The sequence below is a fragment of the Peromyscus eremicus genome, chromosome 5 (genome assembly GCF_949786415.1).
Source record: "Peromyscus eremicus chromosome 5, PerEre_H2_v1, whole genome shotgun sequence".
NCBI lineage: Eukaryota > Metazoa > Chordata > Mammalia > Rodentia > Cricetidae > Peromyscus > Peromyscus eremicus.
Genome location: NC_081420.1, coordinates 95108084 through 95121788, shown reverse-complemented (window position 1 = coordinate 95121788; position 13705 = coordinate 95108084). Strand labels below are relative to the sequence as shown.

At 37.9% G+C, this 13705-nt stretch overlaps 1 protein-coding gene across 6 annotated transcripts in view; it reads left to right on the top strand.

Moving 5' to 3' along the window:
* The window catches only part of Cntnap4 (contactin associated protein family member 4), a 279704-nt gene that overhangs the window by 256564 nt on the left and 9435 nt on the right, over positions 1-13705 (top strand). For all 6 annotated transcript variants that reach the window (XM_059262549.1, XM_059262550.1, XM_059262553.1 and 3 more), the window contains one exon: positions 54-141. In XM_059262549.1, the coding sequence (XP_059118532.1) occupies positions 54-141 (88 nt within the window). The remainder of the gene's footprint in view (positions 1-53; positions 142-13705) is intronic.

Sequence of the window (13705 nt, the reverse complement as noted above, 5' to 3'; positions counted from 1 at the left end):
GCCACAAAACAATGGTCATTTGGATGGCTATATTTTGCGTAATGGTTTTGTAGATTGATGAGAATACAAGGAGACAAGCCTACCTGTCATCAGGCACAGAATTCAGTGCAGTCAAATCTCTGGTACTGGGCAGAATGCTAGGTAAGTAAAAGAAAGAATCCTCTCCCTAGTCATAATATATAAACAAGAATCAGAACACACACACACGTGTGTGTGCATACCTCATTATGTCAAAAGGAACATCTTGCCTTACTTTAGTTATGAAGCAATCAGTGATGGAAGTAACTATGAGTAGTGGTTTCCTGTGAAGGAACAAGCATCCTCCTTTGACAGGAAGGCCACACTGATCCTTGTCATGTCTCAATCATCATAATTGTGCTGGATAGTCAACTTGACACAAGCTAAAGTCATCTGAGAGGAGAGAACCTTAATTAAGAAAATGTCTCCCTAAGATCAAGTGTTTGGCAAGTCTATAGGGCATTTTGTTGTTTAGTGATTAATGGTGGAGGGTCTAGCCCACTGTAGGTGGTGCCATGCGTGGGCTAATGATCCTAGGTTCTATAAAAAAGCAAGCTGAGCAAGTCATGAGGAGCAAGCCAGGAAACAGCACCCCTCCATGGCCTCTGTATCAGCGCCTGCCTCCAGATTCTTGCCTTGCTTGGGTTCCTGTATGGACTGCTTTTGATGATGAACTGTTACATGGAACTGTGAGTAAAATAAGTCCTTTCCTGCCCAAGTTGATGTTTGTTATGGTGTTTCACCATAGCAATAGTAACCCTGACTAAGACAATGATGAGGAATGATATTTTTTTTCCTATACCCAAAATACCAAGATAGAAATGGCAATGTGTATATCTATCAGCTACTATTGTGAATGTCACATGTCCCCATAGGCTCATGTGTTTGTACACTTGGCCCCCAGCTAGTGGTATTATAACAACTTTTGGAATGCGGAGCCTTGAAAGAAGATGTGCATAATTGGGGGTAGATTTGAGACTTTTTAGCTCAACTCCACTTCCTGTTCACTCTTCCTCCCGTTCTGCCAAGATATGAGCAAGTTAGGTGTCCTGGGTGAACGCATACTCCAGCCACCATTGAGCTTCCTGTCCCCACATCTTCTGTCCACGGTGGTTTGTAGTCCTCAAATTATAAGCCAAGACTTCCTCTCTTATGTTGCTTCTTGCCAAATATCTGATCATAACAACAAAGAAGGTAATGAGTATGTTTGGAAAATATAGAGACCTTCACCTCACGGTGAAACTGGAGTGAGGTCTGGGGAAAATGAGAGGTGAAGGTAATTCCAGTTCAGGAACTTGCCTCTGGCTGTGCTTTTTGTCATGTTTCATCTGTCGTGTAATGTATTTACTGACACTCTTGCTTAGACACACCTAGGTGTCTTATAATTCCTTTTTGTTTCCATTAGTGCTTATAGTAATGGCATTAAAGTAGATACAGGCAATCTCCAATAAAACATCACAACACTCATGCACTTACCAACAAGGATTAAAACGAAACCTGAGAAATCAAAAGATATTTTATTTTCAGTTATAAATAAACAACTAGGTGTCAGTATGTCACATTATTTTATAGAGGGGAGCTTCTTATTGTCTGGTTTTTATTCCGATCTGATATTTGGTAGCAACCTATAACATTTTGTCCAATGAAATACTTTACTTTTTGACCTTGTAAGTTGTTTGTACCTGGATTAATCATTCCTTATGTTCCCTGTACATCATCTTAAAATCCTGAGAATGTTTGATTAAACCCATGGGTGAATGATCAAAATATTGGCCCTGGAGAAGGTTAATAGCTAAGTTTATAAATATTTATAGGCTTTCAGGTAGTGTGATGAGCACCAAAATTATGTTCCCCTCTTCTCCCAGCAGCAGAAATATCCTGAATCTCAATGGCCATTAAAAAATATATGCATCCACAACCCAGCTTAGTTATTTGGAAACATAATTAAAAAATAAAACTTCAGTACTTAAAGTAATGATTAGGTAAGGGTGGTGGCATACAATATGATACTGACACTTGGGAAGCTGAGGCAGAAGGATCATAAGGTGGCAGCTGGTCTGGTATGCATAGCAAAAGCCTGTCTCAAAAAAAAACACTGAATAAGGATGACACCAGCAGGCATGTGAGAGTGGACAGGGAACTACAGGCAACTGAGGAAAGCTGGGAGTGGGAGAAGTGTTCTTCCCCAGGAAAGCACACCAATTGATTATCGAATGCCAAGTAGTCAGCCCTGAAAACACACGCACAAGTAACATGACATGGAGTGAGTACATTGTATTTAAGAATATATGCATGCAATAGCAGCAACTAATGAAAAAGGTCATGAATTTGAAGGAGAGTGAGAAGGGGCATATGGGAGTGTTAGGAGGGAGGAAAGGAAAGGGAGAAATGTTGTAACTATGTCATAATCTCAAAAAATTTTCAAATTTAATGAAAAGTTAACAGGACAATTTCTATGCCCACTCTGGAAACGAGTACAGATAACAAGGAATGTGAGAATTTCCTAAGATGTCCTCATCAGGCTTTAAGTACAATGTCTTTCATAACACATCACTATTAAGCTAGTACAGACTTACAGTTAACACAGAAGAACGTAATAGTCTTGCTTAACTAAGGGCATTATTCTTTGAGCCAATATTGTCGGTTTTATTATTTTTCACCATCCAGATTTAAAGACATATTTAAACTCATCAAGCTATGGAGATACTGAAATATTTACTAACAATCTTTAAATGCAGTGAGAAAGACTAATTTATATGTTAAAACTTTTCAACTTAAGAGTAAACAAAATCATGTGAAATCTGTCTCCAAGATCAAAACACTACCTGGTATTCTTGCAGATACAACTTACAAAACATTGGACATCGTGCAGCACAGTTCCCATTAACCATTCCCTTCCATTTCTCTGGCCTTCCAAAATTCAATGTGAATTATGAATTCTTTTTCAATAACCTCTTTCCAATGAGGGGGAGCAAAAAGAAGAGAAAAACAAAACACTAGTTAGGTTCTCAGGTAAAAACAGAATACATTTTTCCAAACTGACATTGAGAAATCTGTATGCCTACTTCAGGGAAATGTTTCTATCATTTCAGTCAGGTGTAGAGGTGAGTATGTTGGCCTCCGTGAATTGGTGATTTAGGTTGTTGTTCAGAAGGTGTTGTTCAGATCATTTCTTTTCATAACAACAGTGTTTTATTCCACTTATAAAATAGCATCGCATAGGAAGCCGAAGGGAATTTGAGAAAGAATGAAATCCTGTCATTTGCGGCAAAATAGATAGAGCTGGAGGTCATTATGTTAAAGGAAGTTAGCCAGACACAGAAAGGCAGATGCTGTAGGTCAACCCTTGCGTGAGGATGCTCAGAAGAGTCAACCTGAATGCAAAACAAAGATTACTAGAGGTTGGGAAGGGTGAAGAAAGGAGAGATGCTAAAATGCAGCAAGATGTAAGGGGTAAGTTCAGTATTCCACAGCACAGTGGGATGTCTACAGTTCACAATAACCTATTATTTATTCCATGAAGAACCGGAAGAGAGGAGCTTAGAGGCTCCCAGTGTAAAGAAATGATAATAAAATGGAAATGCTAGACCCTTGATTTGAACAAAACTTACTGCATCCATGTATTGAAACATCATGCCAAACTCTATAAATATGTAAATGAGACAGGTTAATAAAAATTTATTTTTAACTTCAATCTTAAATAAATTTTATTTTAAATAAAATTGAAGTTAAAAATACATCTTTACTATAAGGATAGCTCACCAACTGTAAATAGCAGCCACAACAAAAACATAGCAACAATACAGCCCAAGCTGATTTAGCTGTGTGGGGCTAGTTTCTTCTCTGACCCTATGCCGTGGGCCATATGGATGGGGAGGACTGAAAGCCTCCAGGATGAAAAATCCAGAATGAAAAATCCAGGATGAGGCACAGGGGGAGGTATCAAGCGGTGGAGTCCCACCCTGAGCTGCAGACAGTCTCGTGAAAACCTCTTGGTTGATTATCAGACTCAGAGAAGTCCTTCACTAAGCCTGCGTGCACATAGGTAACATTATTCATAGAACTAAACATCTGCATCTGATAGCATAAAAGTGTGCCCATGTTTCAGACTGTATTTTTATTAGACTATATTCTGACAATGAGGGGAAGCATGGGCCAATATCACATTCTTGATATCAAGAAGTTAGATAAAGAAAAATAAAACAGCTCCCAATCTCAAGACCTCTTGTGTCAGGTTATAAGATGAGGCATATATGTAAGATGCATAACATATGTGATCGAAATTCTAAGTAATGGACAATATTGACATCATATTTTGTTTTCAAATTTAATGCCAGTGTTTCTGATAAAATATTATTGAAAGTAGAAATATGTTAAATATATTATAAAATAATTAGGACATTGAGATGCATCCTGTGAGGAGGGTTGTCTTAACAAAATTATGGAATGACATTTGTTTCCCTTTTCAGATGAATGTAGAAGACATATGGAATTAATGATGCTGTTAATGTTTTTACTCAAATTGCACATTATTCAAATGTGTATCATTCATGTTGAAAACTTATGATTAAAATCCAAACTGAGCAATGAACTTCATAATCTAAATCAATTCATTCTTCCCGAAGTATAAGTGATAATTTATTTAGCATGTACCTAAGGTATGGATCTAGATGGAGGACTAATCATTTGTAATTCAAAGGCAATTAATAACTTCTAGTCAAACTTTGTGTGGCATATGAATTCATTATAAAATGTTACAGAGTATATTAGTACATTCTAGTGTAATATATTAAGTTATCACAAAATAGATTGACAAAGTGGTTGAATAATGAAGATATTGATTTTCCAGAGTGTTGCTCACTTTTAAAGTTATGTGTTGTGTTAGTACAAGCCTTTTGAAAAATAGTTGGCAACAAAAGAGTAAACACTAGGACATTTTTATCAAGGGAACACTGTGAGAGAAAACACAGAGGGAAGGGAGTTGGCTGAGTTAGGAAGCTATCTTTACATTTGGAGAGACCGGGGTTGAAATAGAAGTCTCGTATACCACTGTACAATCTAAGAAAGATACACCAAAATCTTCTGGGAACTTCTGAATCAAATCAGAGGAGTTGCATTATTGTGAAGAATTTAAATGCCTGTTATTTCCAGTCCTTGGCCAACAGTCCAGGAGAAGCATCACATGGTAGTGAGTATGAGGTAGACTGAAAAGCCTGGCAGTTGGGGTCCTCTAGCTGAAGATCCTCAAGGCACGTTTTCAAAGGCCGCATTTATCAATATGCTTTTCAGTCTTGTTAGCCCATTTGTCTCATTGATTCATATTTTTGTTTAACACATGCTTTGTGATTATCTGACATGTATCTGGAGCTGTGGCCAATGAGGCAACCATCACATATGTCCTTTTAGAGCCTATATGTAGGTATTTACAGTAACTGCAGAATGTTCTTGTGTATTTAATTGAATAAAATGTACTCTAGTAGTGCTCTACATCAAATGGGTCCATTTCCTGCCAAATTAAAATATATTAAATGCTTATTAAAAATTGATTCTGCATATTTCTTGTAAGAGGCAGCATATAAAATTGACTGGCTTTTTTTTTAGTTTGTCTACAATTTTAACCCAAAACTTAAAGTATGAGAATTTACTGCTTTGACAGATAAAAGTACAGAAATACAGAAATTACTGTTATTTTCTTGAGTTTCTGTAATATTCTCTTAAAATTAGGAAGAAATGATAATTTTGGAATACTGTCATTTTTAAATATTACTAGCAGATGTTGAGCAAAGTAGGAAAACTTTAGAAAATTGTATCTAACTGTGCCAGGAATGATCTGGTAACCCTTTCTTTTATAATTAATTAATTATTTCCCAGCCTGATCACAGTTTCCCCTCCCCTCCCTTTTTTCCTCCTAGTCCCTTCACCAACTTCCCCTCTTCCCCCACATTCACTCTTCCTCCTTTCTCTTCAGAAAAGTGCAGTCCTTCCATGTATATCAGCCAGCCATGGTATATCAAGTTGCATAAGACCAGGCACCTTCTCTCCTATTAAGGTTGTGCAAGGCAACCCAGCAGGAGGAAAGGGTCCCAAAAGCAGATAACAGAGTCAGAGACAGCCCCTCCTCCCACCGTTAAGAGCTCCACAAGAAGACCAAGTTACACAACTGTAATATGTATAGAGGGCCTAGCTCAGTCCCATGCAAGCTCTCTGGATGGCGGTTCAGTCTCTCTAACAGAGTATCTGAAAGCTCTAGAACAAAAGGAAGCAAACACACTCAAGAGGAGTAGAAAGGCAGGAAATCCATGAAGGCTGAAGTCGATAAAATAGAAACAAAGAGAACAATACAATGAATCAATGAAACAAAGAGTTGGTTTTTTGATAAAATCAGCAAGACAGACAACCCTTGTCCAAAATGACTAAAAGGCAGAGATAGAATATCCAAATTAACAAAATCAGAAATGAAAAGGAGGATATAACAACAGACACCAAGGAAATTGAAGAATCATTAGGTCACACTGGTAACCATTTCTAACTCTCTATTACACTTAAAACACAGAGGTGATCAATAACTCTAGCAATAATAGTAGATTTGAAATATGGCATGAGGATTAAGGTTTTATGGAAACAATTCACTTCAGATAAGTCCATATCAATAGATCATTACATTTTATACTTCACATCCATCAACCCCAGTAAAGTTAAGATTTGGGAGATGTGCCTGGATAACTATATATGTTAGATGTTTGTTGAAATGAGAATTGGATGCCTTTTCAACTTATTCTGAGCAATAGGTTAGGCCTGTGTGGTATGGTGTCTCATAGCTGTCTTTTTTTTTTTTCTGGGGCTATAGAGCCAAGAAGTATACCTAAATCACTTCCAGGCAGATTTAGGCCAGATATAAATACAGTTTGGTCAGCAAGGAAAAGTGAGTCTATCCAACAACGACGAAAGATGTTTAAGAGCAAGATCCAATGTAAAGGACTCCCTTATGGAAAACTTGCTTCAACTTCACCAGGCAGAAGTGAGAAGAGTGATGACCTAGATAACCCAAGGACACTGACTTTGTTAATGTGCTGTGTGGTAACTCTCAACATAATGACTAATTATTTTAAAACCAAATTGAAAAAGGAAGTATAAGTTAGAATAAAAAAGATACAAAGACCAAAAATTAGTTTTGAAAATCCATCAGTTCCACAACCTTTTGATTTAAAAAAAAGACACTTAAAATGTGGCTGACTGATTTCAAGGCTGTGTCCTTGTAAAGATGGTGGTCAGTTACAGGGGGTCTTTCATGTTTAGAAGTGGCTATTGTTAGACACTTGTAAACAGTATTTTTCCTAACCCCATTAGGTGAATAGAGCTCAGAAGCATCATGACACAATACCCAAGGGATTCTCATGATGCCAAAAGAAGCATATTTCCTGATTGTAATTATAGAACAAATGATAAGATGGAAATTGGGGCTTTTTGTCAGAGCATATAATCATGGGTAAGTGGTTCCTGTGGGATGGGCAAGCAGACTTCTTCCAGTGAGCTGTCTCACTCAGTGCTATCATTTGGTTGTCAAGCATCATCAAAACAGAACTCTGCTTACACTTCAAAAAATACCAACCACAGAAGTGAAAATCATTGATCCCCAAATCATGCAATATCAGGTGCTGAATCTAGAAATGAGACAAAAAAGAAACCAATAAGACAAAACAATTCTACAGTATAAAGGAAAGAGGCATTATTTAATTATGGACATACTTCAGTGTGCCTGTATCGGGAATACATAAACAAACAAAGATAGGATGGGACAGTTATTAAGGAACAAGTGTGGTTAGGAGAAAGAGAGCAGGAAGGTATTGGCCAGGGTGCAGAGTGTGGATAAGAACTGCTGAGGTGGAGAGAGGACACAGCCATACGTAGGAGATACTGAATGTTGCATCTGATAATGATCTCTAATACTGATTAGAACATTCTATCAGTGTTGCCTATTAAGTATAACAGAGCAATAGCAATGGGTCCATGTCTACAAAGCATAATTTAACATTGTTACCAAAAATTACTTACTCCTGCATTGTACCTGAAAGTCAGGTTTGTTAACATTGATGGAAGTCAAAAGATTGTTGTTACAGTTCAGATTCATTTCTAAGACTGGATCCTGCAGGAGGAAGAGAAACTGACTCTTCAGTCTCACCTTCCTTGTGAGAAGCACACATACCATTTTCTTAAGCACATTTGTTCATAACTTTCATAAACTCTAATGTTAATAAGAATAGAGAAATGTCTCAGTGGTTAAGAGTGCATACTTTTTTCCAAAGGACCCAAGTTTGGCTTCTAGCACCCACATCTGGAGATACAGCACCCTCTTCTAATCCCCATGGTCACTACACTCAGGTGCACATACCCACATGCAGACACACACACACACAGACACAGACACAGACACACACACACACACACACACACACACACATAATTAAAAAATCTTTTCTAAAAGGTGAATTATTTGTCCATAAATTCCTTAACATTTGTGAGATGATTTTATAATAAGAGATTTCTCTGAGATGTAATTAATTGAAGAAACCTATAGGTATAAATTGTTTTGATAATACACTAAGCTTTTATTGGGTTTCAATTATACCACATTTTTAAAAAAAAATCTCCTAATTAAGATAATTGCATAATATTAAAGTTGCATAAAATCTCTCATAGGAAAATATACCCTTTGTTTTGAAAAACGTTATAATTTAACTCATTGTAAAGACTCCAGAAAATCACTGTTCAAAGGCTGGATGAAGTTAGTAGTTGTTCTGTGTGGTCTTTATGTCAACTGTGTAATCACATAAGTAAACCGACACGAGAGTCTCTTGGTGCTTCAGTATGACAATGGGAAGCCAGGTTGCATAAAACCCACCCAGTTTATGGGTCTGCGTTCGTTAGGCTGTGCTAACTTCACCTTTTCTATCCAAAATACATTTTATGGTTGAGTTCTGAGTCCTGCTCATGGGTTTCTTTCCATTTTAGAAAAGATTTGAAAAACCGGAAGATGGTTTTCGCTCAACTCAGCAGCCACTTTAGTATGCTTACAGGAGACAACCCACAGGATCATTGATCTCTTCTGAGCCTGTACATCCAGGAGATACACTTGGATTTATGCAGTGACATTTAGATCGGGTCAAAAAAAAAAAAGGTGGTTTGAGAATGTCTATTCAGTTTCCTCATAGAAAATTTAGGAAGATTGAAATGTTCATCTCAAAGATATATTAGATGTAAAACCTTCTGCACATCCAAGAGATGTTTAACTTTCTTAGAAAGGTTGCTTTTATTTTTAGATGAGGAGGCCATTTTAGTTTTAATTATGTGTGTATGTGTGTAGGTCTATAGGTTTATGTGTTCAAGTGCATGTGCACACAAAGGCCTGAATGCGGAGGGTCAAATCCCTGGAGATGCAGTTACAGGTGGCTGTGAGTCACCTGACATGGGTGCTGGGAACTGAACTCTGCTAAAGCCACAAGTGCTCTTAGCCACTGATTCATCTCTCCAACCAGAGTTAGAGTCCTTAAAGGTGATCGTTTTGTAAATCTGTCTAATGACACTTAAGTTGAGACAGGTTCTTCTGCAGGAAGAGAGAGTTAGGGTTCTCGAGAAAGCTACCTAGGAATAACTTCTGTATGGATTTAGGGTATCGGGTTTGCAACTGAGAGCAGTGGATTTGTAGGTGCCTGTGAGATTTAACTTCATTGCCCACCTAGCTCTTGGTGTCTGCTTTGCTGTTTGCTTTTACATTCACACCTGTTTTTATTTGGTTTAAATATATGCAGAGGCAAAGCAGCTGCTTGTTCTAGCCTTGGCTGCTTCTTCTGTGATTCATGACACGGTTTTCTAGCAATCCTTCCTTATCTTTATCTTACATGTGAAAGTTATTGAACTCCTCTCTGAAGTTGCCCCCCTCCTTTTTTTACAGAAGACATTATAAACTACTTGCATTTATTCTCGTTTGAGTTCTTAGACTTTTAATTTGGGGGTAGGTTATGAGAACCATGAGAAATTTTATAAATCACTCCTTGTCATTGTTCTTACACTGACTGCCATATCTTCCTAGAAACACTCCTTTCTCTGTAATAAAAAGGCACTCCATCAAATCCTAATTTCCGGGAACTCAATTTTTCTTGTAGGCTGTTTGTTAAATGATTTTTTTCCTCACACAGCAGAAGTTATTCCCTTTGTTGGCATATACAATTGAGGCTTATTTTTGAATAGGTAAGACTGCCCAAAAATCTTGAGTCACTTGAGGGTTTTCATAACCAGAAACAAGAGCTGGAGAGGTTTGTTCTCAATTCTCTCGTCTCCATTCACTTCTCTAGCCTTTGACACTGGGTTGGCATTGTAGGAATCAGATAATGGGAAAGAAATATATTTTGCTCATTGACAATGTTAGCACACTTGTTGGAACACAGAGGATGATGAGGTTTTTTTTTTTCTAAGGCCTGGGTTGCTTATGAGAAACTCCAGTCTACACTATTCATGTTGTCTCACAGCTAGACTGAATTCTGGGAAGAAGAATGTAAGTCCTGTGAAGTTTCCTCCCACTCCCAATTCTAATGCTATCCCATCATCCATCAGTGGTCCTGAAACAAGCAGTTGTTGGTCTAGTTGAGCAGGAAGGCTATGTTTGGCGAATGCCAGTGAGGAAACAATCCTGGGATTCTTTATCTAATGGCTAGAGTATTTTTATGCTATCTTGGAGAGACTTCATGTAGAGAGTTTGAATTTTACAGATCCTGGGGTATGTTGGCTTTACCAAGGCCCCTAGACCACATGTGTAAAGACTAACACCAGAATATAGCAGTTTGTATGTTTTCCAGTGCACAGTGATGACTCTATATCTGGGACATTTCTATTCTGATGTTGTACAGAGAGGTTTCCTCCAACAACTGAGTTCAAGGTGACACTACAGACTGAGAGGACATAAACTCCTGGGTGGTCAACCTTCTCTGAGTTTCGAACATCTGAGGCAGGAAGTAACTGAGCACTAGCCAGCAGATGGAGAACAGAACTGGGTGTTAGGCTTCTTGCTCTACACTCAGTACACCTTTTCCCTTTTCCCTTTGGTCAATGCTGTCAGGAAATATCCTCACAGGTGCATCTATCGTCGTATTAAACTAATCTGCTGGGCTCCACTCAATACTCTCAAGCTGACAAATCACAATTAATCATTCAAAAGGATTCAACATCAAGGAAAACAGAAACAAAACAACCAGCGAGATTCTCTACATAAATTAAGCTATTCAAGGAAACAGACAACCCAGCTAAAACTCAGTACAAGTAACTTAAGTAGATTCTAGTAAAGCGAAGGGAAACCAAACAAAGAGCTAGAAGAACAAACCAGAAATTAAACTGGAAAGATTGATCTATATTGACGCTTGAGTTCATTTCCTAGAAGATGAAGTGAATGAAAGGTGTTTGACCCATGCAGAAATAAGCTATGAGTTATGAAAAAGATTAGAAAGTAAAATAGACTTGGAGAAGATGCACAGGAGACCCAGGATGAATAAGTGACATCCCAGAGTGATTAAAAGGGCATAATCCAAACAATAGTCATGTGAAATCTATGGAAATTCCCAAGCTAAGTAAAAGCTGTGCGTATTGAAAGGATTTACTGTAAGGGGCTGGAGAGGTGGTTCAGGGGTTAAGAGAAGTGGCTACTCTTTCAGATGATCTGAGTTCGGTTCCCAACAGCCACACCAGACAGCTCACAGCCATCCAGTATCCAGGGAATAAGATCTCGCTGTTCTCCTCAGCTACCTGCACTCATGTTCACATATCCACGGGCAGACACACACACCTGCATATAATTAAAAAGACATCTTTTTTCAGAAATAAACAATTTACTATGTCCTCTGCTGAATACTGAAAGAAAATAATCCACAAAGAGCAAAAGATGGACTCACGAGAGTGTCCGATACATTGAAAAGAAGCAATAGAGCAGGGAGGTAGAGGAGTGATCTCCACACATTAAGGGAGGAACAGCCACATAGAAAGAGTCATCTCTACAGTAAGCACAAAAAATAACCCAATCCATAAGGACCAGTTCCTATTCCAGATGCATTCAGGGCAGTGTCCAGGTTACTTCCTGCACAGAAACATCACTAGTTTCTATTTCTGTGTTTATTATCTGTCCTCTCACTAAAATGTAAGGCGACTGAACAGCAGGGGACTTGTTTCCTGCCTTCTTACCTCTGAAAACAATAAACAGCAATGGATTAACTGCCCATTTTAAATTTAATAGGTGCCAGTTTTTGTACAGTAATTTCATGGATAGGTAAAATGTTTTCACTTTGTAAACTTGAAGTTTTCAGGCTGCACCTCATAGTGGATATTTTTCATGAGGGAAATGAATCTTGACTATATTTTGGCTCAAAAACCTACAAATATTTTAAAAGCCTACAGAACTTTTATTCAATGTGTGACTATTGTTGAAAATTTGAAAAGTATTACTATTAACATACATGCCATTTGTAGAAATCATGAAAGTTATAAAATGTTCCTAAAATAAAGTTGGCATCCTTTTGTATAAATATCTGTAAGTCTGAACTTATAGTTGTCTTCTGAACATGGGCAATTTGTTCTAGGACTCCTGTGCACATCAAAGTCTGTAGGTGCTCCAGTTACTCATAAAGAGTAAGGATATTAATATGTAGCCCATGGAAAGCTTTACCCTTTCAGAGGAGGGGATGGGAGGTGAGCTGGTGTGGGAGGGAAGCTGGGAGTTGAGCGGAAGGAGGCATGAGAGAGGGATCTGTGGTTGGTGTGTAAAATGAATAAAAAAATTTCTTAAATAAAAAAAATGTAGCCTATGTATGTCTCCCACATATTTACAACCATGCTAGGTTATTCCTAATGTCAAACACAATGGGAACACTGTACAATTAGTCATTGTACTCTGTTGTTTAGTAAACAATGTCAAGGAAAATATGTGCCATATTCAGCATAGGCATTTTTTTCCGTGGGAGAATGACAAAAAAACACATATTATTTGAAACATAATTATGCCATCCTTTAGAACTTCTTGTTAAAGTTGGCATTCCTCAATAGTGAATATTTAAGTTGATTTTCTTTTTATGTTTTTTTACTTCTTTTAATTTTTGAGATTATAATTATATTTCACCCTCCTCTTGTCTCCCCCAAATCCTCCTATGTACCCCTCCTACTCTCTTTCATATCCATGGCCTCTTTTTTACTAATTGCTATAGCATGCATACGTGTATATAAATATGATCTGTATAATGTTCATTGTATGTGTGGTATTGGATAACATTTTTAAAAGATATTTTGGGTCTGTGGGTGCTTCAGTGTATGGATGTGGAATCCACAGGTATGGAGGGCTTATACATTTGTCAGTATGACTGCAATGATGATGGGCTGAAGGACTTTTGTTTCTGTGGGGGTGAAACAATCCAACATCATGTGTTGAGGAGTTCCTTTTGGCTTTCTGTTCCAATTATGGAGAAGGCAAGGCAGGATTTGGAACCAGTTAGGCACATCACATCCAAGTCAAGAGCAGAGATAACAATAAATGCACGCATGCTCACTGCTTGCCTGCCTGTGATCACAATCTCTCTACTCTTAAAGAGATCACTACCCATGCCTAGCAAATGGTGCTCCTCACAGTAGGCTGGGTCTTCCCACATCGATTACCTTA